General features: G+C 38.0%; 1 protein-coding gene across 4 annotated transcripts in view; it reads left to right on the top strand.

Moving 5' to 3' along the window:
* Positions 1-16727, top strand: part of FMN1 (formin 1) — a 493911-nt gene that overhangs the window by 142145 nt on the left and 335039 nt on the right. For 3 of the 4 annotated variants that reach the window (XM_069097659.1, XM_069097661.1, XM_069097662.1), the window contains exon 3: positions 7302-7419. In XM_069097659.1, the coding sequence (XP_068953760.1) occupies positions 7302-7419 (118 nt within the window). Of the gene's footprint in view, positions 1-1127; positions 3389-7301; positions 7420-16727 lie in introns of those variants that run through there. The other variant, XM_069097660.1, reaches the window with a different exon arrangement.

The following is a 16727-nucleotide window of genomic DNA, read 5'->3' as shown; positions in this document are numbered from 1 at the left end:
CTTAGGGACAATGTCTAGAACATATATATATATATATTTAAGTACTATATTTCTGCGGGTTATCTGAGTGCCTCACACTTAATAAGTGAATTCAATGTGCATTCACACCTTTAAATATACATATATTTATAGAGAATTGCATTGGATGGAGTGCTTTCTAATTATATATTATTTGTGCTTCACGGAAGCTGACTAAGGTAGATCATTGCACAAGCTAGCTAAGGTAGATCACTGAACATGTTACCCATTGCACAGACATGAAGACCAGCTCATTTGTGTTGTGTATCCCAGTCCTCAAAATCCAGGAATTGCAAACTGTTGTCTATGAGTAGAGAACATAACTGAAAAGACCAGTGTATACCCCAGCTAGTCCTTTCCATATTGAACACATAGGGCTTATCTTCTGGTGTGAGACTATAACCTCTGTTTAAAGAACTTGAATTAACATTTTTGCCCCTTGGACTTTTCTCCATGCCAGAGCAAACTGGACATATTCATAACTGATAACTACTGAGCAAGTATGGTATGCCCTTACAGTGCTTAGCAACAGAGTGCTTGCACATAGTGAGTTCTCTTGGTGTAGATTTGTCGTTTGGCTTGGCTTTAGAAAACTTGTCTAGAAATAATTCCAGAGGACAACTCAGAAGCTAGGCAACAAAGCTAGTGTTTTTTACACATCTTTAGTTTCAGTCTTAGTAAGTAAGAGGTGTGGTGGTAATGAGCTTGAGTTTGTGTATTTATTTGGTGACTTGGCTCACAATCCACAGAGGGTTAGTGTGAGCCTTATAAGTCCACTGAACTTTGAGGAAATTTGTCCCCCTGGAAACAGTCCTCATATCAGTTTGCCTAATGACAGGTTGCATTTTGCCTGAGGTAATTGGAACTTTTATTCAGTGTGATATATTATCCTAAAAGGAGGGGGGAGCAGGGGATTGCCCCTCTGCGGTCAGGATTTTCCTTGGGAAATTGAGAAGTTTCAGTTGCTGTGAAGAAGCAGTCAGAATGTTGCACATTCAAGGGGCATCTAGGGCTGGCTGGCGGTTTACTCTGCCACTGGTATAACTTACAGACACTGGGCGTGGTGATGAATGTGCCTACTAAGTACCTGTTTGTAGAACACAGGCACAGCTACAACACCAGTAATCTGAAACCAGTCGTGTAGGTTTTCTCCTTCATTGGCCCTGGCAGCTGAAATCTGCATTCCAGATGAAACCTGTGGGGAAACGGAAGAAAGCACAACTTTTTGAGGGGAAAAAAAAGTGCAGCTTCAAGGGCAGTAATTTTATCCTTCAAGAAACCTTGAGGACTCTGGGCATTTTGCGACTTTTCTGTTTCTCCGTCTCTCTTTGGATTTAGTGCATGCCCTGTCTGGGGTGGAGATGTTTCTGCCTGCTTTGGCCCGGCCCTCTGATTGTAATCAAAACTGAAAAGATGATATGCGAGCGGTTTTCTGAAGTTTTCTGCTGAATCTCATTTGAAACTCTCTTGGGCTACTCCTCCCAGAGAGCCAGACTGACGCTGTCAGCGCAGGCTGACCGGCCCAGCGTGTTCAGGGAACCTCAACTTTCCCAACAAGGAGGAAGTTGAATATAACCAGGAGATCGGCAGGAATTGGGGCGGAGCTCATCGGTGGAGTTCTCGGCTGAGATTACAGAGTCGCAGGCTGACTTTCTTTCCTACAAAAAGCCTTTTGTGCCGGGAATAAATGCGGAAGTGGCCGAGGAGAAGCCTCCCTGGGTTGTATGTAGTCAAGGTGCAAAGGCTCTCGGCTGTTTTGGGCTGTAAAATTTGACAGACGTTTTAGAGTTGACCTAGTCACCTCATAACTAAAACAGGAAGAAGGATACCTAAGGAGCGACCAAGTTTGTTAACTGTGTCAATTGAGGAGACCGGTTGCCAGCCCTCGTTGGGTTCTGTCTTCTAAGTTCTGAGCAGATGGACGAGATAAACTGAGCTAGCGGGAGGCTGGCAGTCACTTGCAACAGGAACATATTTGAATGTTTTGAAAGACATGGAAGACGGGGACAGTTCTCTGAACGGCAGCAATGGCCCCAGACCTGAGCATCTAACAGAAGATGGAATTGAAATAACCCAGTCTATCCTGAGTAAGTTTTCCATGAAGTCCTTTTTTGGATTTACTTCTAAATTGGAATCCGCTAAGCCAGCAGAAGAAGATGCTGTACTTAAATCCTTCCGAAATCTGGGCTCTGAACCTCAACTGCAGCTGGAAAATGATAACAAGGAACAGGAGACTAAGGCCCAGTTTCCACCTGTTCTCCTGAATTGTAAAGGTAATGTGAATGTGGAGCCTGAGCCGGAGGAGGAAGGATGTCCTGGGAAAGAACAAGATGGGGGGTTTCTTCTAAGGCAAGAGCCATATTCATCCTCTCTTCTGAGTCCAAGCAGAGATGATGCTCTTCTAGTTCATGGGACCCTTGTTCATACAACCAGTGATTCAGAATCTGAAGGTGAAGGCCTGGAGGAGAAAGAGGGCACAAATATTAGCAAGGCAACTCCAGACAGTTCTGTTTTACCTGAACCATCTGTGGACCCAAAAGAAACACCTGGGGAATCTAGAAAAAATGATTCCTTGAATAAGATGGATAAAATGAAACTCAGTGTAGAAGTTTGCTCAGTGACTACATCTGACTCAATGAGCCATTTGGAGCAAAGAGAAGATATCCCATCCACAGGATTGGGCCCCAGACAGGACCATCCTGAGGAAGAAGATTCTCCCACTATAGCTTGGACAGTAGATAAGAGCTCATTTGCTGGAAACTCTGAAAATAACTCTTCCAAAAAAGAAGCATCAGGGGAGAAATCTTTCCAGCTCCCAGCCTTCTTTAGTGGGTTACGTGTGCTGAAGAAGGGGGCCACCACTGACGGAGGTGAGACAATCACTGAAATTAAACCAAAAGACAGTGACCTGGCTTTACTTAAGCTGACACAACCTGTCCAAAAATCTCGAGCCCTACCAGGGACACTCTCTAGGAAGAGTGGGGAGAAAACACCTGACTCGAAAGCCACTCCCACTCTCTTAGAGCAGCTCTCTCAGCTGCTAAACATTGATATGCCCAAAACTGAACAAAAAGGAGAAGTATACGAGCAGTCCAAGGAAGAAGAGATGGGTAGTGATACTGACCAAGAGAGTCAGTGCAAGACTGAAGAAGCCCCATCTCAGAATGAAGAGGTCAAATCTAAGCCCCCAGAGACTGCCCTGGAGACATTTAAAGCCTTTTTTATGTGGCCCCCCAAAAAAGGGTCAACAGCTGACACTTCTGAGTTAGAAGCCATCAAGCGGAAGATGAGACATGAGAAGGAGTCGCTAAGAGCTGTGTTTGAGAGGTCCAAGTCAAGGTCAGGGGACGGCTCATCTGATTCCAGAAGCGTATGTAGAGTTGCATTCCTATTTTAGGGCTAAATGGAGGTGCTTGTTCTTTTTCCCCTCAATCTTTTTCTAGGTTAAGAGGGGATCTGCAAACAATAGTTGGTGGGACATGGGAAATGCTAATTATTCTGCTATTTTCTATTTGAATATTATAGTGAACATTACATTCCAAAACAAAACAAAAAATGAGTATCATGGGTACAAAAAGCAACCTAACCATGTGTTTTCAGTTCCTGGATATTCAGTCCCAGGTTTATGATTTTCATGCCCCTGTAATAAATCAGTCTTTTCTTTGGAAATGGATTGTATTGGTTATATCCCACAAAAATGAATAGCATAGACATTTCATTCATTAAACAAACATTGTGCTAATTCATTGCTTTTAAACCTTTGCAGTTAGGAATGGCAGGACTGACAGGGTCTAGACACTGAGTTTGGGTCCCTGAGTTGCAGAGTATGGTAAAATGAAAAGAACTCTGGAATCAGAAGTAGTACCAGATCTGCCACTTTATTACCTCTGTAATTTTGGACAATTCACATTCTCTTGAGGCTCAGTTTTCTTTATCTCTTTAATGAAAGGATTACACTAGAACATCTTAACTTTTTTGGTCCATGTTTATCATTAGTCCCCTTGGCAGTCTAGTAAAACCTGCAGTCCAACCCCTTTCTTTAAAAAAAAAATAGTTTTAAAATATATGGGATTACAAAGGAAACAATTATATTGAAAAACAGTTATCAGAATATTAAAGAAGCATGTTCACATACCCCAGGTTAAGAACCCCTGTTCTAGAGGGTTTCTAAATTCACTTCTAACCCTGACATTTGCTTCTCTGGTATTCCTGAAAGGGATAATCAGATAGTTTCCCTTATTTGTAAGAAATTCATAAAGATTGGGGCAGCTACGTGATGTAGTGAGTAAGAGTGCCGGCCCCTGAGGGTTGGCTAGGTGGCACAGTGAGTAAAGCGCCAGCCCTGGATTTGGGAGGACCTGAGTTTGGTTCCGGCCTCAGACACTTAACACAAAAAAACTAGCCATGTAACCAAAACGTGAACCAAACTAGCCATGTAACCAAAACATGAACGCAAAAACTGAGATTTGGGAGTCCTGGGATCTATTCTGAAACTTTAAGTGAATAACTCTGGAAAGACTGAATGAAATAATTTCTCCCTCTGAATGCTGGGGAATAGTAAGGGATGTGTGTAATAATAATTTGAGTTTATTTAATAAGAATAATGGTAGAATAAATGGGAAATGAAGCATGTTGATGTAACTAAGCAGCATAAGTAAAAGAACCAGATTTGTTTAGTGTCTAAATCTGAATCCTGACTTGTGTGACAAATCACTTAACTTCCTGTTTCTCAGTTTCCTTATTTGCAACATGTGAGGATTGGAATAAACCATCTCTAAGGTTCCTTCTAGCTCAAAGTCCTATGATTTCCTAATCATAAAACTTAAACAGATAATTTACCCAAATTAACAAATATCTCTCCAAAAGTACAATGAGGTCTTCTACAACACTTACTAACATTTTCTGTTGGAATGTTTGCTCATAATATTTTGGCTTACCACTATAAATTTGGACATTGAAGGATATGGGTTTAAATTTCTGCTCTGTTACTTTACTATCCATGTATCTTTGAGCATATCACTTAACCTCCCTAGGTCTCATTTTCCTCATTTATAAAATGATGCAGTTCAACTAGATGACCTCTGACACCTTCCCACTCTAAATCTATTATGTTATTATTGATATACCTTAGAGAAAATACTTTCATGGAATAGATGCCCTAAGTATGAAGACACAATACTATGCCCATTAGGGAAACTGTTTGCTTTAGAAAACATTTTAGCTTTAGCTAGAAAGCAGTTTTAACTCGAAGGTCATTTTGTTCTTTTTTTTCAAAGGCATATCAAGGAAATAAGAGATGTAGATCTTGAGGAGGACCTGGAGAGCTGTGGTTTGACCAATAGTTAGAGGGAAGAACTGGCCTCATACTTTTACAGAATGTACACCCTACAAATAGTATCACTCACTGATAGTAAAGTTATCAGTGTAAGAGTAGTGTCTTTAGTTTCAAGTGTGATTAGTGATTTTTCATAACTATAGGACCAAGTATATATAAAGAGGAAACAAGTGAATTTTCATAAATATGGATTTAGGGACTATGCTTGTGATTTCATATGTGTATGTATATTCTCTGTACTATAGGGAATCCCCAGGTGAGAATACTCTCTCTAACCTTGCAGGCTGACAACTTCTCAACAACATGTCTAGAACATTGAGTGTCAAGTGACCTGACCAGGGTCATACAGCCAGTATGTGCCAAAGGTGGAATTTGAGGCTTGCTCCCTAGCCACACTATGCCATGTTGCCTCTATTTCATAGGCATATTTAGTTTTAATGTATCTTAAATGTGTATGTCTATGGCATCTAAATATGTAGTATTCCTAGTTTCTATAATAATAACTTCAACAATATTGATTAAATAACTATATTCAAGGCATGGTGATAAGTGCTGGTAATTCAAAGATAAATAACAATTGTTGCCCTTAGGCAGCTTATACTCTGATGGGAATAGGGGTAAGGATAAGACCTACATACAAATAAGTATGGTACAAAGTAGAAGGTGATACAGGCAAAGGAAGCATTTCCAACTGCCAAATAAAATACACCTTTCATTTTTAAACCATTTCTTGAATAGACACTTGCTAAGCACTTGGTAAAATGTAAGGTCTTTGATGTGTTTGGTATACAAAGGAGCATAAAACTAATAGAAATGTGTCCAGAGGAAGACAAACCTGACAGTAATAGGAATTCTCAACTATGTCATTGTAGTGCCCATTAAAGGAATCTGAAGATTTTAACCTGAGAAAGAGAAACCACAGGTGGGGAGGGGACATCATAGCTGTCTTTAACAGTTTTCATGTGGAAATTGGAAAAGGCTTACTCTGTAAAACTTCAGAGTGAAAAACATTAGAACTAGAGGGTGTAAGTTACAAGGGAGTAGATTTTGGTTCAATAGGAGGAACAGGTTTTTTTTTTTTCTTTCCCCTTACCCTACTAGATTATCCAAAAATTGAATGGACTGCCTCATGAGCTAGTAATGTCTTTATTACTGAAGGTATTCAAGTAGCTACAAGATAGCAAGTTACTGTGGATATTCATTTCTTTTTTAAAATTCATATAAATGAGTTTACCTCTGAGGTCCTTTCATATTCATTCTTTCATTCTCGTTTATGAGAGATCTAACCAGAATGATAAAAGAACTATGTAGAGATAACTTTTTAAAATTCTTTTTATGAAAAAGAATTAGATAGGATTTAGTGTTAGAAGAAACTTCATAGCAGAAATTCTTAATCTGGGTTCAGTGAATTTGTGTTCTGAAAAAAAACTTTTTGATAACACTATTTCTTTTACAGCAAATTTCCTTTTTGTAATCTTATATATTTAAGAGCATTATTCTCAAAAGTGGTCCATGGGCTCAACCAGATTGCTAAAAAGGGTCATTGAAACAAACAAAAAGTTAAAACTCTCTGCTTTAAAGCATTTAATTCCACTTTTGGGCTCCACACAATAAGAAACAGAACTGAGATCTGAACCTGGTTTCTCCTAGCACATATCTAGTGCTCTTAAAATCCACCTTACTTATTAGCTCACTATAACATATTGAACTGTATGATGCTAAGATTTAGGCTTCTTTTGTTTTCATCACAACTGATCATTTTATGTCATTGGAATAGAACCACATTGGTAATGAAATACACTCTTCTTTGTGTGGATTAAATGAGATAAAGATAGAGATAGCTGGTATCATTAAATTTTAGCAGCCAAAAGAATGGATTGATACTGGCCACCTTCTATTCAACTTTCTTTCTCACCCCCCCCCCCCGCCCTCTTTTTCTTCAAAATAGGCTGACCAGAGTCCCACTGAACAGGATGATAGAACTCCTGGACGACTCCAGGCTGTGTGGCCACCTCCAAAGACTAAAGACGAAGAAGAAAAAGTGGGATTGAAGTACACCGAAGCAGGTAAAATGAAAGGGGAGTGGTGCCCATGGTCCTACAAATCTCTCATGACAACTGGGAGTTTTGTTTTGTTTTTAATGCTTCAATTGGATCTAGTCTCAACTGGATTGTTGCATTTTATTGTCATATTGTGCCTTTGCTTCTGGGGATTTCCTATTTAAGCTACCCTCTAACAATCTATTGTTAGTAAGTCTATTCTAGAAGACAGAATAAATGCAGTGAAGTGAAGGAAGCTCTTGGTGTGTGGAATACTCTGGTGTTGTCTTGGGATTACCTAGAGTATATAAATTACAAATTCCTTGGGAAGCTGAGATTTGGCTCTCCTGCTAAAAATTAGTGGGATCTGGTAGGGTTGCTTTCTTCTGTGGGTATTAGGGAGAGTATGCTTTAGGGCATTGATTCTCTTGAGCTGTAATCTGATGTGCTGATGACTGTCTTGATGCAATGCTTTAAGGCTAGAGGAAATTTGGGCCAAGTAAATGTACAGATACTTTATCGGTTGTTCTTCTCTTTTGTTATACAATGCATTATTTATTCTAAGGCCAGTTTTAAATCTGCCTGACTTACTGAGAAAACTTTCTAACAGCTTTGCCATGCTCTATGAGAGAAGGGAAGTCTGGGTAAATGGTCTTTGAGAAGACCTTACAAATGGAGACTTCAAAGAGCAGAAATGTAGAAACACAAAGTAGCTCCACTGTATATGTATAATACATGTTTAAACGAAAACTGTTAAGGATAGGGATGTGAATGAACTCATGTCTGAAGATTGTCTATTTGCACATTATTTCTTTGATGTAAACACAATTTTCTAAATTTATGTATATGTCTATAATTTAGCACAAGGTCATCAAGGTTTTGGTCCAGAAAAGTAACATCTGGGGAACATTCATTCTCCCTGAGGCAACAACCATCTCCCCATACCTCATTTTGTGGTCTTGTGGAAGCAACTGACCTCAGAGTCTCATTGCCATGGTGCCTCCTGTGTGTATAAGGGCTTGACTTGACTTTGGGTTATAAGCTGCTCCTTCCCAGTATGATCTCATGCAACCATAAGACTAACTCATGCCCCACCTACCATACTGAATTGCCCGGGGCAACTGTTTCAGCTAATTCTATTTCTGTTTATATATGTTTTTTTTTCTTTGATAATAAATAGCCATGGTAAGTAGATAGAATTTGGGAAGTAGGGGCAGCCAGGTAGCACAGCGAGTAAGAGGACCGACTCCAGTGTCGGGATGACTTGGAGATCAAATCCGGCCTCAGATACTTAGCACCACATCAGAAATAACTGGCCGTGTAACCTTGAGCAAGTTACTTAACACTGATTGCTTTAAAAAAAAAAAAAAGAATTTGGGAAGTAACATAATTTGATGATTTCGCACAATGAATTTTCTTTCATTAATTTTCTAAAAGGGTTGTCACTCCTAAAAACCTTAGACTTGAACAATCCAATAAAATTTACCTGAGTATTTTTTAATTATTAACATCTTGATAGGACTTATTTCACAAAGATTTCTTCCTCAGGTTTAATGACTAGAGTTAGAATCTCCGTAGCTATGTCTAAAGCTAATCAGCTATGTTTTTCTACTTGAATCCTCTTAAGGCAAATTTGGTAAATGAAATGTAGCTCCCTTAGCAATAGTATAACTCTCTTACTTAGCAATATTATTATTATCACACTGTTTTTCTCTAGATCAGTCATGGTTTGGATGTTTGGAAAACATACTATAATGAGGCTTAGTGAGCTGACAGACTTCTACTAGCCAACAATGATGACTTTAGTCTATGACCTATCTTTACTCAGTTTTCCTAAGTATAAAATGGTTACTTTCTGATAAAGTACTTAAAAGCAAGGTTAAAAGGAGCATATTCTTGTAGTTGCTTTCTTGCTTTCTCTCCTTCCTACCTAAACCTTCGCTAGTCTTTTCTAGTTCTATTTCACATGCTTGAGGAAAATTCTAACTATATATTCTTGGCTTAGCCCTTGGTGATAGAAGCCTAGACTTTGTAGGTACTAGGTTCCTTTGACTTGGGACCAGGAGTTTGGATCTCTTGTTTCTCAACCAGACATCTATTTATTGCTTGTAATGTGACCTCACCTTACTCTACTCCTTGTTCTCCCTTAGGCTAGGTCTATCTGAGATGCTGGACATAAGATGTTTTTCTACTTTCATCTACTCATCTGAATCATGGCTTAAGTAGGCTTGGGGCTTTTACCCTATGGAAATAGAACATATGTTCTCAAATGAATCTGTGATGATAGTTTTCCTTCCAATGATGCAGATTGAAACCCATCCATTTTTGCCCATAGTATACAACTTGACCATCTTTTCCAAAAATTCTACTATGGAAGCTCCACAAAGCATGCTAATGGACTTCCTTGCTCTTTCCCAACCTGGTATAGGATACCAGTGTTGAATTCTTGCTCTTGCCATGTGAACAACCCATCTTCTTGTCATGCAATTCCTTGATGACCTCTTTTACTTATAGTCTACAGATTTCCCCATTGGTTCTATGTTAAAGCTTGTTTAGACTATCTTGAACCTCTCCATTCCCTTTTGTGATACTTTTTAGTGCTTCAGATACAGCCACATTCCATGTTTTACTATCTATGGCAACATTGGTAAAAATGTTAGTATTGAGCAGATGGTCCTTTACTTATTTCGGAAGATGCTGTTTACTATATGGTTTTGTAATATCTAAAAAGATTTATAGGTCATATGACAATCAAACCACCATATCCTCACTGAAATGGAATACTAGAAGATGGATTTGGAGCCAGAGGACCTGGCTTAGAATCCTAAGTCTGTACTACTTTTGTGAATTTGGAGCAGTCATCAGTTGGCTGTATCAATTTCCTCATCTGTTTAAAAAAAAATGAATGGGCCAGACTAGATGGTCTTAAAGATCCCTTCAGATAATTGGGCAGAGGCAGTTCACCAGAGGAGGTCAATCAGACTATTATTGGAAAGCCTATTATTTTGTACACTTTTGTTAGATATTGAATAAAGTGCAACCTTCACACTAAAAGATCTTACAACCTCCTATAGGAGATTAAAAACTGGGGTTTTTTGTTTGGTTGGTTTTTGTTGTTCTTATAATACTAGTCTTGAGTGAATTATTCTTTCCTTCCGATTGTCTTTGAACTCATCCACCCTTGAATGAATACAATGTCAGCACATAATTTTTAATGTATTCTGCACATCTAGGTCCCTGGATCTATGTACTTTGGTGGTGGTGGTGGGGGGGGAACATAGGAAACCTGCAGCTCTATTTTCTAGTCCAGTTAAATTCTGTAGAGACATGCTAAGCTCTATATCTTTACTTTTTTAATAGCCTATACTCTGGGCCAGTCTTAGATAAAGCTGAGAACTAGACAGTTACTTTAGAGGTAGCAAGGTGGTATATTAGAGTTCTGGACCTGAAGTAGGGAAGTTCTGAGTTCAAATCCAGCCTTATTAGCTGTGTGACCTTAGGCATGTCACTTAACCTCTGTTTGCCTCAATTTCCTCAACTGTGGAATTAGGATGATAATAATAACACTAACCTTCCAGGGTTGTTGTGAAGATCAAATGATATAATATTCAAAGATTCTTAGCATATTGCCCAACACATAGTAGGTATTTAATAAATGTTTGCTTCCTTCCTCCCTCCTTAACAGTTATTTTCCTATTTTGGTCAGTCCCTTCCCTGTTGACATCTAGGAAAAGTAATCTGACACCTTAGATTTGCCCAGCCTCACCTGGCATCCTAACGATTTGTTGCTGCCTTAATCTCCCACATTGGAAATTTACTTACCCAGTAGCTCTTCATCTTTGGGCTCATACTGATGGTGAGAGCATGCTGGTCTCAGAGTAGACGTGTAAAATGAGAGTCTTACTAGAAAACCTTTAAGGTCCCTTCTAACTCTTTTTTTTCTTTTTGGAGGGAGGAAGGCAGGGCAACTGGGTTAAGGGATTTGCCTAAGGTCACACGGCTAGTAAGTGTTAAGTGTCTGAGGTCAGATTTGAACTCAGTTCCTCCTGACTCTAGGACCAGTGCTCTATTCACTGTGCCACCTAGCCGCCCCCCTTCTAACTCTTAAAACTTTTTTTTTCCAATTACATGACACATTCATTTTAAAAAATTTTGAGTACCAAATTCTCTCCCTTCTTCCCTCTCAACCCCACTCATTGAGAAGGCAAGCAATTTGATATAGGTTATACATGTGCCATCTTACAAAACATATGTCCATATTAGTCATGTTGTGGGGGGAAAGAACAAAAAAAAAGAAAAGTAAAAGAAAGTTGTGTTGTTTTTTTTTAAGTATGCTTTGGTCTGCATTCATATTCTTATCAGTTCTTTCTCAGAACGTGGATAGCGTTTTTCTTCCTAAGTCTTTCAGCATTGTATTGGATTCCTATGTTGCTTATAATAACTAAGTCATTCACAGTTAATCATAGAACAATATTGATGTTACTGTGTACAAAGTTCCACTGGTTCTGCTCACTTCATTAAGTATCAATTCATATAAGTCCAATTTTTTCTGAAATCTTCCTGCTTGTCATGTCTTATAACACAACCGTATTCCATTTACAATCATATACCACAACTTGTCTAGCCATTCCCCAATTGATGGGCATCCCCTCAATTTCCAATTCTTTGACACCACAAAAAGAGCTGCTATAAATATTTTTGTACATATATGCTCTTTTTCTTTTTTCTAAATTTCTTTGAAATACAGAACTGATATTACTGGGTCAAAAGGTATGCATAGTTTTATATGTCTTTGGATGTAGTTACAACTTGCTCTCAGGAATGGTTGATCAGTTCACAACTCCACCAACAGTGCTATAGAGTCCCTTGTTCTCTCCAACATTTGTCATTTTCCTTTTCTGTCATATTAGCCAATCCGATAGATAGGTATGAGGTGGTACCTCGAAGTTGTTTTAATTTTCATTTCTCTAATCAATAGTGATTTAGAACATTTTTTCAGATGACTAAAAATAGCTTTGATCAGTTCATCTGAAAAATGTCTATTCATATCCTTTGACCACTTAATCAATTAGGGAATGACTTGTGTATTCTTATAAATTTGACTCAGTTTTCTATATATTTAAGGAATGAGGTCTTTATTAGATAAATTTGCTGTAAAAATTTCTTCACATTTAAGATTACTGTGTATTTCCCTCCACCCTATTTTTTCTTACTTATCCTCTCTCTCTCTCTCCTTTTACTCTTTTCCTCCTCAAAATTATTTTGCTTCTAACCACCCTGCCCCCCCTGACCTCCACCCTCTTTTCTGTCAGCACTTCCACCTCCTTTTGTCTTATCTGTTTTCAATACTTCCTCATATGATAATATAAATTTTTATACCCAGCTGAGTGTGTATATTATTCTCTCTTTGAACCAATTCCGATGAGAGTAAGGTTCAAGTATTGCCTCCCACATCTCCCTTCCCATCTTCCCCTCCATTGTAAAAGCTCTTTTGTGTCCCTTTTATATAGGATAATTTATCCCATTCTATCTCTCCTTTCCCCCTTTTCCCAGTACACTTGTCTTTCTGACCCCTTAATTTCATTTTTTTTTTAGGTAAAGTTCATAGGAGTCCCCAATATTATCTTCCCATGCATGAATATAATATTTTTCATCCGATGGAATGGTAATAGGAAGGAGAAAAGAGATTATTGTTCATTGAAAAAAATGAAATTTAATTAAAAAAATTATACCACACTGACTTTCCAATCATTACTAGAAATGATGCTCTGAATTTGAAGTCAGACCTCACTTCATCTGTCTCATCTTCTTGCTGTATTCTAAATTTCTTAAAGGCAGGAATGTATTCTTTTCTTTCCCTGTATTTCTATTACCTCTAACAGTACCTTGAATGTTGTAGGTCCTTAATAAATGTATGTTGAGGGGCAACTAGGTGGTGCAGTGAATAAGAGTGCTGGCCCCAGAGTTGGGAGACCTGGGATCAATTCTGGCATGGCCTCAGATACTTGGCACCCACACAAAAATAACTGGCTGTGTAACCTTGAGCAAGTTACTTAACCCAGATTGCTTTAAAATACAAACAAATAAATAAATAAATGTTGAGTTGCCTTGAGCACAGTCTTTTGGTTGTTGTTGGGTAGTCCTAGATAAGTCACTTAATCTCCCTGAATATCATTCTTCTCATGTCTAATAGCACCTATAGTGCTGACTTCCTGAGGTTGGTGTGGGGTCCAAATGAAATTGTAGGATCATAAATTTATAGACTGAAGGTGCCTCAGAAGTCATCTGATGCTATTCTTGCATTTTACAAATGAGAAAATGTATATAAGGCTTTGCATACTTTAAAGCTCTATAAAATGTCAATTATTGCTATTGTTGTTATTACTCTTTAAAATGTGGATGGTGACTTGGTTTGGTGGCTAAGATTCTGAGTAATTATATTTGATGAGAAAGCTTTCCAGGTTGATTTTTGAACTGCATAGTCATTCAGGAAAGAGACTCTCCTGATAAAAATGGATTTTAGATTTCCCTGTGGTGAAACACAGGATACAGGAAGGCAATAATTTTGGTGATATAATAATGCAAAAGAAGATCTTAGAGGGGTAAAGAGGGAGCACTTTTAATATTATATGTATAAAATAATTTTTCTTTGTACCAATAGCACTAGATTTAACCTTTAGTCTATGCTTATTTAAGTTTTCATTCTTAGACTCTTTTCTGCCTTTTCTAAGTAAAATACCAACATCATGATGGATCCAGAATAAGAGGGAGTAACTTGTCCATGGTCTAAAGCAAAATCTTGGTTACCCAGCAAACTTGGAAATGAGGATATTTAATTAACTAAATCATTTGGTTAATGTACAGTCAAATGAAAACTTCTATCCACCCTCAGTATTGAAAGTCTTTCTTTAAAAAATGTTTTATTTTTTCCCAATTACATGCAAAAATAATTTTTAACATTCGTTTTTTAAAAATTTGAGTTCCAAATTCTCTTCTTCCCTTCTCTCTCCCCTCCCTGAGATGCTAAGCAATTTGATATGGGTTATCTATGTGTAATCATGCAAATGATTTCCATATTAGTCATGTTGTAAAACAAAACATAGATACCCTCCAAAAAAATACCATGAGAAAAATAAAGTGAAAAATATTACTCTTCAATCTGCATTCAGACTCCATCAGTTCTTGCTCTGGAGGTGGGTAGCATTTTTTGTTATGAGTCCTTTGGAATTGTCTTGGATCATTGTACTGCTAAAAATGACTAAGTCATTCACAATTGATCATCATACATAATTGCTGTTACCATGTATAATGTTCTTTTGGTTCTACTCACTTCACTTTGCTTCAGTTTATGTAAGTCTTTCCAGGTTTTTCTGGAATCATTCTGCTTGTCCTTTTTCATAGCACAACAGTATTCCATTACAATCAGATACCACAACTTGTTCAGCCATTACCCAATTGATGGATATCCCCTCAATTTCCAATTCTTTTTTACCACAAAAAGAGTTACAAGAAATATTTTTGTACAAAAAGGTCCTTTCTTCCTTTTTTTCATCTCTTTATGATATAGACCTAGTAGTAGTAGTAGTAGTAGTAGTAGTTGTTGTTGTATTGCTGGGTCAAAGGGTATACACATTTTTGTAGTCCTTTGGGCATAGTTTCAAATTGATCTCCACAATGATTGGATTAGTTCACAACTCCCCCAACAGTACATTAGTAATCCCAGTGAAAATCTTTCTTGAGGTATACCAGGATCATTGGTCTAGAGCTGAAAGGGAACATAAAAATAATTTAATCTAGCACTTACATTTTCTGATGTGGAAACTGAGGCCCACAGAATCTAATTGATTTTGACTTATGCAGTAACTGGGATTCAGACCATTCATGTTCTGTGACTTCATATTCAGTGCTTCATTGTACCATGAAGACCATTTTTCTGACTCAGAATCATAGACCAAATTTTAATTTGATCATTCTTTTCATAATTGAGGATCTTCTAATACTTTGTCACTATTACTAATCATAGATCCAGTACCCCAACTGCCTCCCATCTTCCAATCTATTATAAACACAGATGGAAAAAGTTGTTAGAGCTAGTTGCATTGCCTGTATACTGAGAGAAGAGGATTTATATATAATTTAGAAATTATATTAGTGGTTTTTATTTTTGAAATGTGTGAAAAAATGGCTTTTCTTATGATATGCCTCTTTCTGCTGAAAGTTGACCACTGGATAAAAGCTGGTTAACTGAAAGTCTCTGGAAAGTTGTGGTTTTATTTCATATGGTTCTTTTCAGAACCAAGATTTGGCTGCCTGATTTTTTTTTCTGATTGATTCACCTTAAGGGAGGTACCTCTTCTCTTTCTCTCTCTTCAATCCTCAGCCCTGGTGAACTGAATTCCACTGCTGAAGGCTGCCTGATTTTTCACTGTGACCAATTTAATGAGAATTTGTTTATCTCTACAGGAATTTGCTTCAGTATTCTATCTCCTGCAGAGCCCCAAGGGGAAATATGGTTGATGTTAGTGGGATTGGAATGGCACTCATTGGAGGAATTGAGTATTAGTATAAATGTTGAACAAGAGGAAAAACTACTTAATTCAGGAATAAAGTTTTACCTTTTTCTTATATACCTTGAATTGTATAGAGGAAGAATTTGTTGCTTTCCTCAACTGTAGATTTTGAAATTATGCCTAGGTTTTTGATACATTGATAATGAAAATTTTACTAAGTACGAAGGCTGTAGAGAAGAAGATGTAGGATGTTACATTATGGGATTCATGGGAAATTAGTTTCCAAAGCTTATCTCATCTTGGATCTTAGTAACCCTTCTCAATGACTCTGAGTCACCTGCAGAGGTCCCTGGTGAGAAAGTGCCCAAATGACCCATCTTCTAACCTTGTGTATCAGCAATGCCATATTCACAATGCCTATAGAGATTACAAATATGCTGATATAATTATCCATCACAAAATACGTCAGGTTTGCCATTTGGGGAAATAAACTAGAAAATTTATTAAGATACTAAAAGACTGAGTCCCAAAACTAGAAAGTGAAAGCCATCAGAGTAGTTATGACATTGGCACAGGTAGATAAAGTAGAAAGCACCCACATTTTCAAGCCTTTAAAACAGAACAGGCTACCTCAGGCAAAGGTCCTCCTCTCCCCACTCACAGCAACCACCCAGCGTCCTGGAAGAGTGCTCCCAGCAGCTCCGGCCCCTGGCAGTCCTCAGCAGGAGTCCTTAGCAGAAAATCCTGCTCCCAGCAGCTCCAGCCCCTGGCAGTGCTCAGCAGGGGTCCTAACTCAAAAAAAAAAAAAAAAGGCAACCGCCGCCA

This window comes from Petaurus breviceps, unplaced genomic scaffold (assembly GCF_028583685.1).
Source record: "Petaurus breviceps papuanus isolate PSGF00001 unplaced genomic scaffold, PetGlider_PUasm1.0 37, whole genome shotgun sequence".
Lineage (NCBI taxonomy): Eukaryota > Metazoa > Chordata > Mammalia > Diprotodontia > Petauridae > Petaurus > Petaurus breviceps.
This window is presented reverse-complemented; position numbering and strand designations above follow the sequence as displayed.